Source organism: Cariama cristata, unplaced genomic scaffold, assembly GCF_000690535.1.
Source record: "Cariama cristata isolate BGI_N322 unplaced genomic scaffold, ASM69053v1 scaffold17562, whole genome shotgun sequence".
NCBI lineage: Eukaryota > Metazoa > Chordata > Aves > Cariamiformes > Cariamidae > Cariama > Cariama cristata.
Genome location: NW_009605772.1, coordinates 3,913 through 19,039, shown reverse-complemented (window position 1 = coordinate 19,039; position 15,127 = coordinate 3,913). Strand labels below are relative to the sequence as shown.

General features: G+C 37.3%; 1 protein-coding gene across 1 annotated transcript in view; it reads left to right on the top strand.

Annotated features, from left to right (window-relative positions):
* Window positions 1-15,127, top strand: part of LOC104158461 (probable phospholipid-transporting ATPase IIB) — a gene marked incomplete at both ends in the record, with an annotated part of 78,299 nt that overhangs the window by 60,986 nt on the left and 2,186 nt on the right. The window contains 4 exons of the mRNA XM_009696123.1: window positions 10,487-10,648; window positions 12,292-12,384; window positions 13,548-13,631; window positions 14,186-14,356. Coding sequence (XP_009694425.1) covers window positions 10,487-10,648; window positions 12,292-12,384; window positions 13,548-13,631; window positions 14,186-14,356 — 510 coding nt within the window. The remainder of the gene's footprint in view (window positions 1-10,486; window positions 10,649-12,291; window positions 12,385-13,547; window positions 13,632-14,185; window positions 14,357-15,127) is intronic.

Genomic DNA, 15,127 nt, shown 5'->3' with positions numbered 1-15,127 from the left:
TGGTGATTGTATGTGTTTTTAGGGGGGGGGGGGGGGATGGACGGGGACCACAACTTCAAATACTCCTGTAGAGAAGCTTCTGAGCATCAAACCCTAGGCAGCTTCATAATCTTCAGGGTTCAGTCAAAATTGCGTCTAGTGTAGCACAAATTTAAAACACCTTTTCAATAAAACCATGCATTTGACTTCCATTGAAATCCAAATTTTAAACAAATCCCACTGCTTTCAGGATTTGAGTTATGGTTCTGAATAATCTTGTTTTGGGGCCTAAATTGATTGCCTAGAATTCAGTCTAAAAAGATATTAGAAGAGAGAGGCAAAGCTCAAGTTTCAAGATACTGCAAAGTAATCATAAAAAATAATTATAGCGCATTCACTTTATAAAACATGTCTGTACTTGATACAGTAAAATAGAGAAATAGAGTATTTCGAGGTTGCTTTGCCTCTGAAAGTGAACAGGTTGAGGGGTGTCGTTATTTTAAAGAAATTCTAGCAGTGTCTGAAACTTGGATGTACTGTTGGTGGTGTAGCCACAGTAGCTTAGTCATAATCAAAACAAGGTGGTTGTAAGATGTGAAGAGAGTGTGTATCTGAAAGCCTGTGTATTTTTCTAGCTGTACAAGTTGATCTAATATAACATAATACTTTTTCCACAAACCTCACCTTGCCACAGCATGGCCTATTATTCTTGGTATGCGTTTGGTTTACATGTCTGATATATCACTATATGTAATACTAGCAAAACTTTAGTAATTCAAACTGTAAGCTGTAATTGCTAAAAGTAACAAGTCTATAAACAAGTATTTTTAGGAATGCAAGAAATATAATTAAGGCTATCTTCATGTGGTAACGAAGTAGCAGGCATTACATGCATTTCAAATGCTATAAACACAGTTCATAGTGTCAAAGGGTTGTAGAATATCAAGAAGTGGCTGGTTCTCAGTGATTAAAAACTAGCAATCAGAGCATTTTTAAAAATAAACTCTAGACAGGACTTGAGACACTGCTCTTTGGCTAAAATCAGTAATTCATAATAGTATATGTGGTGTTATATAGAGTGGGGTTGATCTGCATTATGAATTGTTTATGCCAGAGATACACTGTAAATATAGTTTGTTAGTGTAGTTGTATAATGTTTGACTTGTGTTATGCACGTGTACAAATTTTCATATGCACACATATTTGTATTCACTAAATAGATCAGTGTAATGAGCCTGTGAGGTATTACTAAATATAATGAAAGACTGTATGAGTGAGTATGTACCTATGAAGATATGGTGATGGCTGAGGATTAAGTAAATATTCTGCTTTAACAGCCAAAGGTATTACTAAATCAGGTGAAGAGACGTGCAGTCGAGAGCGACTGTGTGAGTTTTTCCTCCCACTTGCTCTTCTCTGTCTGTGGGCTTTTGTATATTCATTTAGTTGTTTGGAACCTGAAAATATTACCATGAAGAGCAATTCTCCTCCCATATTTGCTAAAGGAAACAGCTGTAAGACTTGAGTATTATGCAGGTGGTGCCTTGAGAAGACAGTAGGGAATTTGACCTTGGAAAGAGGAAAGTTAAGTTGATAAAATGCTAATACAACAGATCTGGGACTCAGGGTAGAAAGGGAAGTGGAAAAGGAAATCAGCAACAAAGAAACTGTTAGTGCTTCAAGGGAGAGAAAGCACAGGTATCCTTTTAATAATAATTTTTTTATCATCTAAACTCATACATTCAAACTGTATGACAGTGAAATGAAAAACTTAGATTTTTAGAACAGACAGCACTAAATTTCATTTCTCAAAGATAATGCTTGAAACACTAGTAAAATGATCATATTGAACAAATATGTTTTAATATAATGAGAAATTGATGCAAAATGGAGTCTTATAAAAAGATGAAGCTACAAAAAACATTTAAACAGCATAAAAATTGCAGAATGACAGCAAAAAGCCTAAGAGTTGAAAGACTAGCAGGTCTTTATCATAATTTTTTAAAGAGTTCTATTGATGCAATGTTTGCAAATCACTGGAGCCTAAGGAAAATAATGTAAATGGTTCATTATTTAGCTTATTGAACTTTCCTGCAGTTAGGTTGACGGATGATGCCAATGTTTCCCAATCACCAAAGTACCATTTTAAAAGCATTTTTTATTGAATAAAGTGCTTTGAATATTGCACCCTGGAGCTTTATTTAGGGAAATGGTTCAATTGATGTTTTCTGTTTAACCTCAGCACTGACCTATCACAACATATTTGGTTAATAAACAACATTATCATTTAATAGACTTAACCAGTTTTATGCATTGTACTCTCTCAACATTGCAGCTCTGTTCTCTTAGATTTTGGTTATGGATATGGCTTGATTGCAGTCTTTTGAAAGAAGACGTTATTTGTACAGTTGTCTGTTGCATTATATAATATTGCATGATACCACCATAGCATATAAAGAGCAGAGAACAATTTGTAAGTATAAACTATTCTTCCATGTAGGAAGATACAAGAAGCAGTTTAGTGATACGTTGACACATTATACGCTTAATGAATTGACTTGAGAAATTCATTTGAAATTCTTCACATCTGTGTGTGTATGTGTGCATCCATATACAGATAAAATATAACCATAACAAGGTATGCACATTTAGAAGTAGGTGCATTCATCATAAAAGATGTATTTATCTATTGTTAGAGTAACCTGAGATAAGTAAGTGATTTTGTATTCATAATGTGAACCCTACTTATGCCAGGCTCTTTGTTTCTTATGATAAGTGATCAATATTTCATTTTCTCTGACAGAGTGGAAAGTTTCATTTGTCTGTCACTTGTCCTCTACAGCTGTAGCATAGCAAACAATAAACATTCACTGAGAACTCACTGAAAAAAAATGAAAACGGCTCCTACTTGGCCATCATAGGTGTGAGTTCAGCTGATCTGTAGAAAGCCAGCTACCTTAATGTAATGAACAATAATGAACAATCATAAGAGGATATAAGCTAAGTAGGTAAAGCAATGGAGTTCAAAGGTCACAGACCCAAGCAATTCAGGGGCATGCTAGGAACAGGAGCCTTTGAAGACCTTTGCTCCCCATGGTCAGAAAAGGTTGAGCAGTCACGATTTTTAATGACTGCTTACTCTCATAAACCAGCCATTTACTGGTTATGCTTTGTCCTGCACTGTTATATTCTCAAGCATTTCTAATTCCAGGATTTTGAATACTTAAATACTACCTTAAAGTGTGGTCAGTTATTTAATTCCAGAGTTATTTAATTTCTGTCCAGAGACAACAGAGTTGCTAAAATTAATTACAAGGATACAAAGCCAATCATTTAAAAACACACAGGGAAATGATATGCCCTTAGTGAAGCAGCTTTTGTGTTTACAAAAGTGAAGCTGTAATGTATGAGACATGTTGTATTGTTTAATTCATTTTATTGTGTGTGCTTATTGAAGCAAGACTAATTGTGTTGTTTTGTCAATGTATTGTGAAAAGCAAATCACTCAGTAGCATAAAACCATCACTTTCATGACCTTCGAGACCCACAAAGAATAACTACTCCATAGCTTGTCTTGAATATCGATCGGCAGTTTTTTCACATGAGCAAGCTGTATTTTTAAGTTAATAATTTTATTTTAATTATGAAGCTTCTTGATGATAAGTGATGGCCTGCAAATGTTAGTTATCAAATCATTTTTTATAAATAGAAACAAACCAGTGTTGATTGGAAACATATGTGAGTTGTTCAACAATCCAAACAGAAACTGTTGGGAACACTTTTCCCACAGGCAGTGGGAAAAAGAAATCTCCCTGCTTCTTCTGTTTTCAAACCAATAGCGTTAACTTCAAAATACCACACTCATAAACTCTGTACACCTGGCACGGCAACCTGATTTTGAAAGTAGATCCTATTTTCTGAAGTGAAGATACTCTTAAATACTGTGAAATAAATGAAGGTTGGTTACATGAGAATTCTTCTAAGCAGAAAAACTAGCTTACAAAATTTCTATCCCTAGTCCTTCTTTCTCGCCCTACAAATTGCTCTGTCATATATGCTGAAACCTGTGAGGCCTTTATTTATATGGATCATTTTTCAGTTTAAGTGGTCAGGTTCATAGCATGGCCTCAGAAAAGCTGTTGACACGACTGAGGGGGAACTCCCAGACTGCGGCATGGGGTGGAGGAGAACTGCCAACACCTTTTTCTTTTTCTTAAACTGATGTTAGCTCAAAAGGGAATATTGTATGTTGAAAGTGACAATTAGTTGGTCATAAACTGTTTTGAGCAACACTTTATAAATATTGAGCAGTTAGATATTTCTACTAGGGAGCAGCAATGGCAGGCTGGCCCACAAGGAAAGCAACGCCAGGAGCTGAGCATGATAGCCAGGCTGCTAGAGGCAGTGGCCTCAGGGTGAGGTGTACAGCCCCACAATATCCAAGCAAGGTGAAAAGAGCATGTCCCATGATGGAACCCAGAGACAATCGAAGAGTATAGATTGTTGTATACAGGTCTGTGGTGATGAGGCACATCTGAATTCAAGCCAAGGCGGCAAATCATTAAGTCAGGATCAGGTCACAAGACAGTAACCAGCAGTTAGGCAGAGTCTGGTGATTGCAAGGAAAGTTCATCGCAGTGAGGCAGGTCCAAAGCCAGGATGTCAAATCTGCCTGTCAGGGCCAGGTCAGCAGGGTACGTGGCCAAGTGTAGACATAGCTGCAACGTGACTGCAGTGTAGCTCTCACAGGACCAAGCACGAGAGCCCAGTGAAAGGGGGAGAGCAGCCTCCATGGCGGCTTCTTCAAGCTGTTTCATCATCACAGCTCTTCACAGTGAGCTGGCCTTTAATGCAACTGGTTAAACTCCTAGGGAGGGTGCACTCAGGGCCTTGACAGTTTCAGTCTAAATAGGATTTTGAATACTTTTTCGTAGAAATACATTGCTATTCTGTATTGGTTGATGAAAAGTTATGTTTGAGTCAAGTAAGTATCCAATCTCTCTTTCAGTTTACCCAAGCTAAGAGTGGGATGGGTGGTGGTTTTGTTGTTTTCAATTCTGCTTTCTCTCTTAAAATATTCTGTTGCAAAAATAAAAAAAAAAGAATTAGTGGATTAGGTTCTTAAGATCATCTAAGTTCCAAACAGGTCAGAATTCAAAGGGAGCTGTAGTAGTATGATGGTTTGTATGTTCCAGTCCTGATTGATGTAGTATCTAAAGCAAGCAAGAACAGCCTTAGGGCATTTTTTTGGTCTTCTGCCAAGCAGTAACAGCCTTTTAGGATTGATCCAGTAACTGAAGGTCTTCGTGATTCAGCAGGGTGCTTCAAATACCTCACACTGTGGATTTATAACCCTACGTGCCCAAAGGCAAGGCAAGTTTCATTTTTTCAAGTGACCACATCAGATTTTCTTTAACTGGGACTTCATACCATCATACTCCCAAGATGAAAAGTAACTAGAGGTACTAGTGCAGTACTAGTGCAATCAACATGCTGGAGGAAGGGGTGCCATCCAGAGGGACCTTGACAGGCTTGAGAGGTGGGGACCATGCGAACCTCATGAAGTTCAACAAGGCGAAGTGCAAGGTCCTGCACATGGGTTGGGGCAATCCCACGCTGAGTAGAGGAAGAATCAAGAGTAGCCCTGAGGAGGAGGACTTGGGGATGTTGGTTGACAAGAATCTCGACATCAGCTGGCAATGTATGCTTGCAGCCCAGAAAGCCAACCGTATCCTGGGCTGCATCAGAAGAAGCGTGACCAGCAGGTTGAGGAAGGGGATTCTGCCCCTCTACTCCACTATGATGAGACCCCCTGCAGTACTGCCTTCAGCTATGGGGCCCCCAGCACAAGAAGGACATGGACCTGTTGGAGCGAGTCCAGAGGAGAGCCATGAAGATGATCCGAGGGCTGGAGCACCTCTCCTGTGAAGACAGGCTGAGTTGGAGTTGTTCAGCCTGGAGAAGAGAATGCTCCAGGGAGACCTTAGAGCAGCCTTCCAGTAGCTAAAGGGGCCTACAAGAAAGCTGGGGAGGGACAAGGGCATGGAGTGATAGGACAAGGGGCAATGGCTTTAAACTGGAAGAGGGAAGATTTAGATTAGATATTAGGAAGAAATTCTTCACTGTGAGGGTGGTGAGGCAGTGGCACAGGTTGCCCAGAGAAGCTGTGGGTGCCCCATCCCTGGAAGTGTTGAAGGCCAGGTTGGATGGGGCTTTGAGCAGCCTGGTGTAGTGGAGGTGTCCTTGCCCATGGCAGGGGGTTTGGAACTAGATGATATTTAAGGTCCCTTCCAACCAAACCATTTTATGATTGAATGATACGTAGTTAAGTGACTGCAAAGGGACTAAGTGTTGCAATTCCCCAAACTGAAAATTAGTAAGGCAGCTGGGTGATACGTGATATTTCCTGTTGGTCCAGAGGAGGCTAAGGAAGATGTTAATCTGAGAGGGAATGAGAGTGCCCTTCCTTGTGTAAATTACTCACCCTCATAGGGAAAGGTCAGGAGAATTCAGAGATGGGCTTCAAGTTGGGCTATGTAAGGAACAGTCCTGTACATACTGATTGAATGGCCTAAAGCCATCTAACACCACTCCAGAGAGAAGCAAGCTCCTATTATTTGATAGAGCAGGGAGGAACTTAACTCTTTCATCCTCAGAGTCGGAAGTAAATAGAGATATGGCTGTTCCTTTAAACGCTTTCTATGGACAATCTGTTTCATCTTACATGTCCCCCCTAATTTTGACTATTGACTCATGTGCTTAGGTATTTGTAGCATTTTCTACCACATAATTATTTTCATTGGGGTTATTAAAAGGAGTCATAGGCTAGTAGAATTTATTGTAGAAGAGATTTTTTTCCTTAAAAAAAAAAAGTAAAATGTTGGCACCATAGCTGAAAAAAAATAATTTAGAATGTAATTGGTTTATGATAAAATTAAATATACCAAGGTTTTTGTGGCCTATCAGTTTACATGTTTTCTAGAGTTTTTTAAAATTGTTGATTAATATTTATTTTGGGTTAAAATCAGTCTAATATTTTAATTAAATGCACAATTCTGAATCCACAACAGGAATAATGGGTTTGGAATTTTTTTCTGTGCTTGGTATGGGGTTTATGAAGTCCTTAACTATTCATTTTTCTGATTCTAGTAGGCTTAGGTTTTAGTGACTGATAAAATAGGTAACTGCATCATTGTCACTTAACAACCTTGTGTACTCTATGGAACTTTCTAGAAAATACCTAAGATATTTATAAAGTGCTTGTTTTGATTTAGTTCCATAAATGAACATTTCTAAATAAATGGGATGTTTATATCCCTGAAACATGGAATTAGTTTTCAGGGCTGCCATGGTCTGTAAGAACAATGCTTCTGAAGTTTCCCCTCTTCCTGCCTCTCTCAAGACGCACACATTCCTCAAGCAACTGAGCTAGCTACACCGTCCGGCTCAGAGAAGCTACTTCCACCTCCTGATATGGTACTGCTGTAGGTTACACTGTGGGTCACACAGTTACTGCTTGAGTTGAGAGAGTTTCCTTATGAAGTCTCTGAATTTGACTTTGAATGTGAATCTGTGCTGTGGAAATTAAAGAGTTTGATATTTGGGGCTGTGAACTATGGAAGCTCTGAGGGTTGGGTGGCCTCTAGTGGAGAGACACTGCTGACAGGGACAACCAGAGCTCGACAGAGGGCATGTGGTAAATAGAAACGTCTGAAAGAAGGTGGTTAAGAAACACTAAATAAGAGGTATTTCTCAGGAGCCTTTGTCAGATCTGTTGCGTTTCCATTTCATAATGCAGGTATCTGCTACCTTTATTCCTGATTTGGAAGTTGCTACTTTGACCTTTTCTCACGAGAGGTGGATAGCTGTCTTTACCCTTTGGGTTGCTACTGCGGAGAAAGACAACTAGCAAGTTAGAAACCACAGAAGCTCTCTTTGACTCCATCTACATTACTTGTCCTGGGAACACTACCCAGTTAATGGGTTCAAGTGCACATCTGTGTCTCAGTACTAGGAGGACCGTATGTCTACCAGGCAGCCACATTCCGTAGAAGGGAAGCTTGGTGATAAGCCAGACAAGGTCCACAAAATACTCAATGGATTCAGGAAACTTGACACATTTCATCTGTGCGTGTTAGGTAATATTGGTGATTGGCAAATAAATATTATAATGAAATTTTTTTAAAGCAAAATGGTAGCATCACCAGTGAAGACTTTGGGGCTTGTCCAACCTTTGGTGGCTTTATCTGACTCCATCCAATATGTCAAGCTCTGTAGAAGCCACAGCTACTGCATTTACCTGGCATTCTAGAGGTCCTTGATGTATGCACACTAGAGTACAAGACCATTTTAATGTAAGGTTTCAGAAACATATTGAAGAGAAAAGAATATACTTGTAGAGGGGAAATCTCAAGAAGAGAGACTTACCTAAGAATCCTTTTTTTGAACTCTGTATAGCCAGGCATTCACCATGTATTATTTGTTAAGATTTATAATGTAGATTTTCATGCCATTTGTGACATACTTTTTTTAAATTTGTATACGCTAAAAGCTTCAGATATTTAATGGTAAGGTCTGACTATGTTGTTCTGGATGCTGTTAAGGTCTAGCTGGTCTGATTCATTCTGAATAACAAGAGTCGAACAGTATCTTGCTCTCAAGTTTGTTCAGTTGCCTTTTAGGCATCTATTTGACTCTTGAACCTTATTGACTATTTCTGCTATGATATTTGCACTGATCAATTTAAAAAAAAGTAGATACAGTTGTGTGTAGGCCAGGTATAAGAATCCAAAATGACTGTGCTGCAAAGTGCTAGTCCAAATGGTAGGTGAAGCCAAGCGTAAGTGAAATAATAAACAGATGTGAGTCACCAAATATAGAACACTTAAGTCCTAGCTACAAAGGGACACAAATGAGATGATAGGGTAGTAGTAGAAAGATGCAATTTACAGGTCAGAATGTAATAGTAACCTTTCACTGTGAAAATTGAAAATTAACCTTGGGAGTATTGGATCATGTACAGCTTATATGGTACTTCTATTGAAGAAGAAAAAAAATCTCTAAAAAGACTTCCTGTGATTTTTGAGATTTTAAAATGGTTATTTTCAAAGTGTATTCTTTAATGTTACTGCATCTTGCTGTATTTTCATTTGGTGATGCCTGCACAGATGGCACAACTAGAATTTCTTGGGGGTTCGCACAAATTTATTTTTTTCCAATTTTATGTTTTCATAGAAGCTACGGTGATTTACTTCCTTTCAGTGAAATTCTTAGCATTAGTCATCATATCTGTTGAACATATCTAGGGATTTTACTACTTGCATGTCATTTTATCGGACTGCTTGATTTTTATGTTTTTCATCTTACCTGAGATTAATAGCAGAGACTGGTTCCATAAAAATCACATGAACTTCATTATAATTACCTTTTTACTAATTTTAAAATCTGGTTTCCAATAATGATTAGCATTTGGAAAAATAAAAATAGAATTGAGGAGGAGAGGGTTTTTTTATCAGAAACTTCCCATTCAAATATGGAATATGGCTTGTATATAAACTAACAGTAAAGCAGTTTTCCTAAAGTATTAAATTTTTGAAGGAATAAATCACACGGTAGTAATAGAAAAATATCTAGTGCATTATTATGAAGCATAACATAGAAGAAAGTAGAGGCTAGATGTCATGCACTTCAAAGCAGCAAAATCAAAATAAAAGAAGGCAAATCTAATGCATTTAAGATGCCACGTAGTGGTAGCTAATAGTGATTATTGTATAATGCAGCATTTCTGGGTTTGTAAAAGAGACTTTTCACAAGCATGTTTGTGGGATGCGGTATTGTAAGCTTGGTTTCTATCTCATATGATATGGTAAGAACTCAATTATAGTATTGTTGAAACAAAGTAATAAAATTATGCAAGTGAACAAAGCAAGCTGAAAATAAGATCCCTTGCTTATCTATGTGCTGCGTATTACAGTGTCTTGGCTTGCATATAACTGTAGATGTAATAAAATGTTTTATGTGGAAATATACCCCAAATCTTTTACTTACATAATGGTGTCGTTGGCACAGAAATTGTGTTCTGGTTTTGCATAATAATAACTGGATGCCCCTTAAGTATCATTGAATAAATATCTGGGGCTTTTTATTAGAACTGTTATTTCTGAACAATATATTCTAAATACTTCATTTGCAGGAATAAGTTCAAATAAGTTTTTATATTCTTCATAAGAATTTTTGTAAGCTTTCAGAAGGAAAGTACTCATTTAATGTATTAAGATTTTGTACTCGGTCTACTGCTATTCACATTTTTTTTTTCCTAGATTCTTGGAAGAGTTTAGACTTTTGCCCTAGCAACAGTTGTTTGGCTTTAGCCTAATTTATATGACAGTATAATAGACCTTTCACACTTAAATGTGTGTGTCTCTTTTTTTTTTTTTTTTTTTTTTTTTAGGACCTTTCCCACTTAAATGTGTTGGTGTTTTTTTTTTTTTTTTTTTTTTCTCTTCAGGTAGCTCTGGTGCAGTGGACAGAGAGTGTTGGTCTCACTCTCGTTAACAGGGATTTGACCTCAATGCAGCTGAAGACCCCGGGTGGACACATTCTGACGTACTATATTCTGCAGATCTTTCCCTTCACTTCTGAGAGCAAGCGCATGGGGATCATAGTTAGGGTAATTTTGCGGGTGTTCTGGGTGTTGGGTTTTATTTCTCAAAAAAATTTTTTACTGCTTGTTTTATTCTTATAAAATTTAATAGAAACTTGATACTCCAGGGAATGCATTTCACATTTTTCAAATGGGAAGTATACCTTTGACACAGGTACACATGAAATACTAGGCAAGCAATTGTACAAAAATCAGGCTAACCTGATGTCGTAGAGAGCTTTGTAAAGGACAAACTCTTCTCTTACATAGGAAGATCCCTGGAGTCACCATCCCTGGAGGCATTTAAAAGGCATGTAGATGTGGTGCTTAGGGACGTGGTTTAGTGTTGGACTTGGCCATGCTAGGTTTATGGTTGGACTCGATGATCTTAAAGGTCCATTCCAACCCAAATGGTTCTGTGATTCTAACATGTTAATTTCACTGCTTCACAATTAGCCTCTGATGCTGCAAGTTGCCTTTAAGCCTTTGTTTTAAATTTTCCATTTGTTTCTTTCATACAAAATATGTTGCCTCTTGAAGGGATAAATTAATGGCTGAAATTTCTTACGATAGTAGTTAGCATCTTTCTATACTACTGGTGCTGCTGCTTTTCTTCACCCGATACTGGTATCTGAACTGGTGTGCATACACAGCAGAACCCACAGGGTCTAAGATTTACAAGATATGTGCTTAGTTGTCTTCTAGATGCCCAGTTAGGACCATAGTAATGATCATTAAAACCTCAGATGAAAGGAAGCCACACCACCATACTAAAAGGAAGGTTTCAACCTCTGCGAATGTTAAACCATCCACATTACATAGTTCTATCTTCTCTCTACCTAGAATCTGACACTGTAGCAGAACAGCTTCAGGCAACATTGCTAGATGGTTAGATCAGTGCCAAGTCCCAGTTAAATATGTGTCAAACTCATCCCGTTTTTTATTTGCCCATGATGACAAGCCAGGCATGCTATCAGCCTTAGGCAAGGATACCTCAGGCAGAGTATGTGCATGCTCAGGTCTGGAGAGACCTCAGCAAGTCTGTATTTCATTAGGTGAGGTTGACACTAAGAGTCTGTTTAACAGTGACATGTTCAGAGATATTCTAAAAAGCTTGCAGATCAGACTAATCCATTCCTTCTGCAACAGACCATACCTCAGAAATTACTGATTTGAATTATATTTGCCTGCATGTGAATTCTCTGAATGTGCAATGAATGTTTCATCATTAAAACATCTGTAACAAGCATTTACACTAAGTTATTTGTAAATTTTTAATTGCTTTGGTTTTTCAAAGATAGAGAGCAAACTTTCTGTTGTAGGTTAGATAGTATATGCCACCAAAGAAAAAAAAATAGTAGTTAGAGGGGGCATACCAGTTATATTTTAAAATTCAGACAGGCAGTTCAGGGATACTGGGAATCTGTTACTCACATTGACTTCAGTTAGAACTGAGAAAGTAGGGAATATGCATCTCAATGGAATCAGATATGTCTTTGGAAGTGGTAACATCAAGTAATAAAACTTACCCACCTCTTGGTAAGGTACTTCATCTTTTATAAATGATAATTCATTGACTACTTCAAAAGACAGTTAGGTTATTGGTAGGTAAGTGTTTTAACTGTATAAACAGGAAGGTTTTTTCTGTCTATTTCTTTTGTAAATTTTAGGATGAATCTTCAGGAGAAATTACATTTTACATGAAGGGTGCAGATGTTGCAATGTCCACTATTGTACAGTACAATGATTGGTTAGAAGAAGAGGTAAGAAACAAAATCAAAATTTGTAAAAACTAAAATTTTGTAAAAACTAAAAGTTTAAAATCAAAATATCGGATGTTATTGGAACAGGTTTAAAGGAGAACCTGAACCAAGGCAGTAATGGGTTTTGAAGTTCAGTTACATATATACTGAATGGTTTTTAAGGGATTAGAATCATTTCCAATTCTTGAATAACCTACAGGAAAAGCAAAGCTAGTACTCATAGCAGAACACGTTCCTACTTAAAACAAGTGAAGTTGTTTTTCATTGACTGACCTTTCACATAAAACCTAATTACTTCAGAGACGTATTCTGCTATAAACCTATTTATCCTGAAATGCCCTTGTTTTATCAAATTCTACAGTGAGGTATGATTATGAATTATAAAGTTTAATAAGGTTTGCAGCCAAATTGGAATAGTTTTTTTTCCACATTTATTAAACTTAATATAAAATAGCTAGGGACTGAATTTCAAAGCTGATTAATATTTTTCACTGTGTGGCTCTAGTAGGTACCAGCAATCATCTTATTTTGACCCTACATACAGACAATATGTTAATACAATGATTACACCATGTATGTTCATAATGGTATTGGCAATATGAATCAATATCTGCTGCAGGGCAGTTTGATTTATTCGGGGACATGAATAAATTAAACTCCCTCAAGACCTAGCAAAATGTCATAAAAATTACTTTTGGCGATAATGATGCACAATTAATTGTAAAATACTTGTTTAATTTATTTAGCTTTATGAGGTCAAATCAATAAGTGTTTTGCACTGGACAGCCTTGTTTTTCATTAAGACATGCTATTCCATGGCTATTTTTAATGTGTAGATATTTTTCTGATAAGAGGTACATTCAGTGGAAAAAGAAAATGTAGGTCTGTTACATGCCTCAAAAATAGTTTTAATTTATTGTAAAGCTTCAACCTAAGAGAGATTTTCTTTAAGCTAGAAGAGTAAATCTAATTGACTTTCCCGTAGCATGCCACTTCATTTAGGGGACCTGAAGTGTTTTTATTCTGTGGCTTCTCAAAAATAATTTAAGAGTCTAAAGAAACACCAAAAGTTATGGTAGAGATATCTCCTGTTAGAATATAGTATAAAATGTGTACATACGATTGAATATTTGCGTAACTATTCTGTGGTTTGGTCTATTTAGTGTGGTAATATGGCACGAGAAGGACTGCGAACGCTGGTTGTTGCCAAAAAATCACTGACTGAAGAACAGTATCAGGATTTTGAGGTATGAAGGTACAATGTGATCTTGTGCTTCACCACATTTAATCACTTCAAGGGGAACATTCCTCTTTTTTTATTCTATTAAGGTCGCAAAAAAGATGATTCATACTTAAAATATTGATAATTGAGGTATGACATACAATCTGTTAGAGATTTTGTCATTCGTTAGTGATTGTTCTGTAGTCATATGTAGGATACTGTGTTATTATGTGACTGGACAGTGTTGTCCCAGAAGCTAGCATAATGTTAATCCTGTAGCTTCAGCATAACCTAAAAAATCTGCTTATTTTCAAAGATAAGGGCAGTTCCTGCCTGTGTGCTGGGATGCCTAATTCTTAATAGTTCTTCAGAAGGTGTTCTCTTGAGGTCATTTGCCAGATAAAAACATGTATAACTGTGTGTGTAAAGTAAAATTTGCTCTTTTAATGTTGATTTTCTTCAAAGATTTTTAAAGACAAACATTCAGCCTAATGAATCCATATTATAACTGGTTGGTAGACTGAATGTATACTTTGAGTCATAGCAAGCTCTTAAGTGGCTTTGTGTTTGTGCCAACAGAGTCGATATAACCAAGCAAAGTTGAGCATACATGATAGAAACCTGAAGGTTGCTGCTGTTGTAGAGAGTTTGGAGCGAGAAATGGAATTGCTGTGTCTCACTGGCGTAGAAGATCAGCTGCAAGCAGATGTTAGACCAACTCTAGAGATGCTAAGAAATGCTGGAATAAAGGTACTGAACACATACTGCTGACATAACAGATTATCATTTATTAAATTTTTTTAACAAGACATAAATTGTATTTGTCTATATTCAAGTTCATTCAGAGTAAGAAATATGCCAAGTCCTAAGCACATTCTGGGCATGAGCTGGCAGAAACAAATAAGGCATTGTGTGCGAAGTTCCCTCGTCCACCGTAGCTTTCATTGATCTTCAGCTTGCTTCTGTAGGAAGACTACCAATGGATAAATATATGTGTCTCCCAGTCATTTATCCCCAAACTGTCTGCAGTAAACTGTCCTAGCTGACACTAAATGAGTTTGGCACAAGGTTCATACGATAACAATGTTTTCAGGCTTGGCACTCAGGAGAAGTCTCAGCCGAGATCAAAAAGTGAATTGTTTGAACTAGAATTCAGAACTACTCTTGGAGTTTGTTCAAGTCACATTAAAGGGACAGTGTCAAAAGCTTTGCACAAGAGTTTGTGCTGTGTTTTGTTCATAGGCAGGCTATGCTAGACAGCTATTAATTGCAGATTTAGAAGTGATAGGTTTATATTTGAGAGGGGGTTTCAAGTAAATATACGAGCAGTATCTGAGGGGAGTGGGCAAGATTATATACATTTTGCTCGAAGCGGAGTGTCAACGTCTGCACAGAAAAGGTGTGTTGACTTTGCATTGGTTAAACTCAATCAGATACAATGGTGGGTTTTTAGCCTGAGAAGGAGGGTAAGTTATTTTGCTTTGCAGGAAGCATGGGAAATCTCCCTTTACGTTAGAGAAG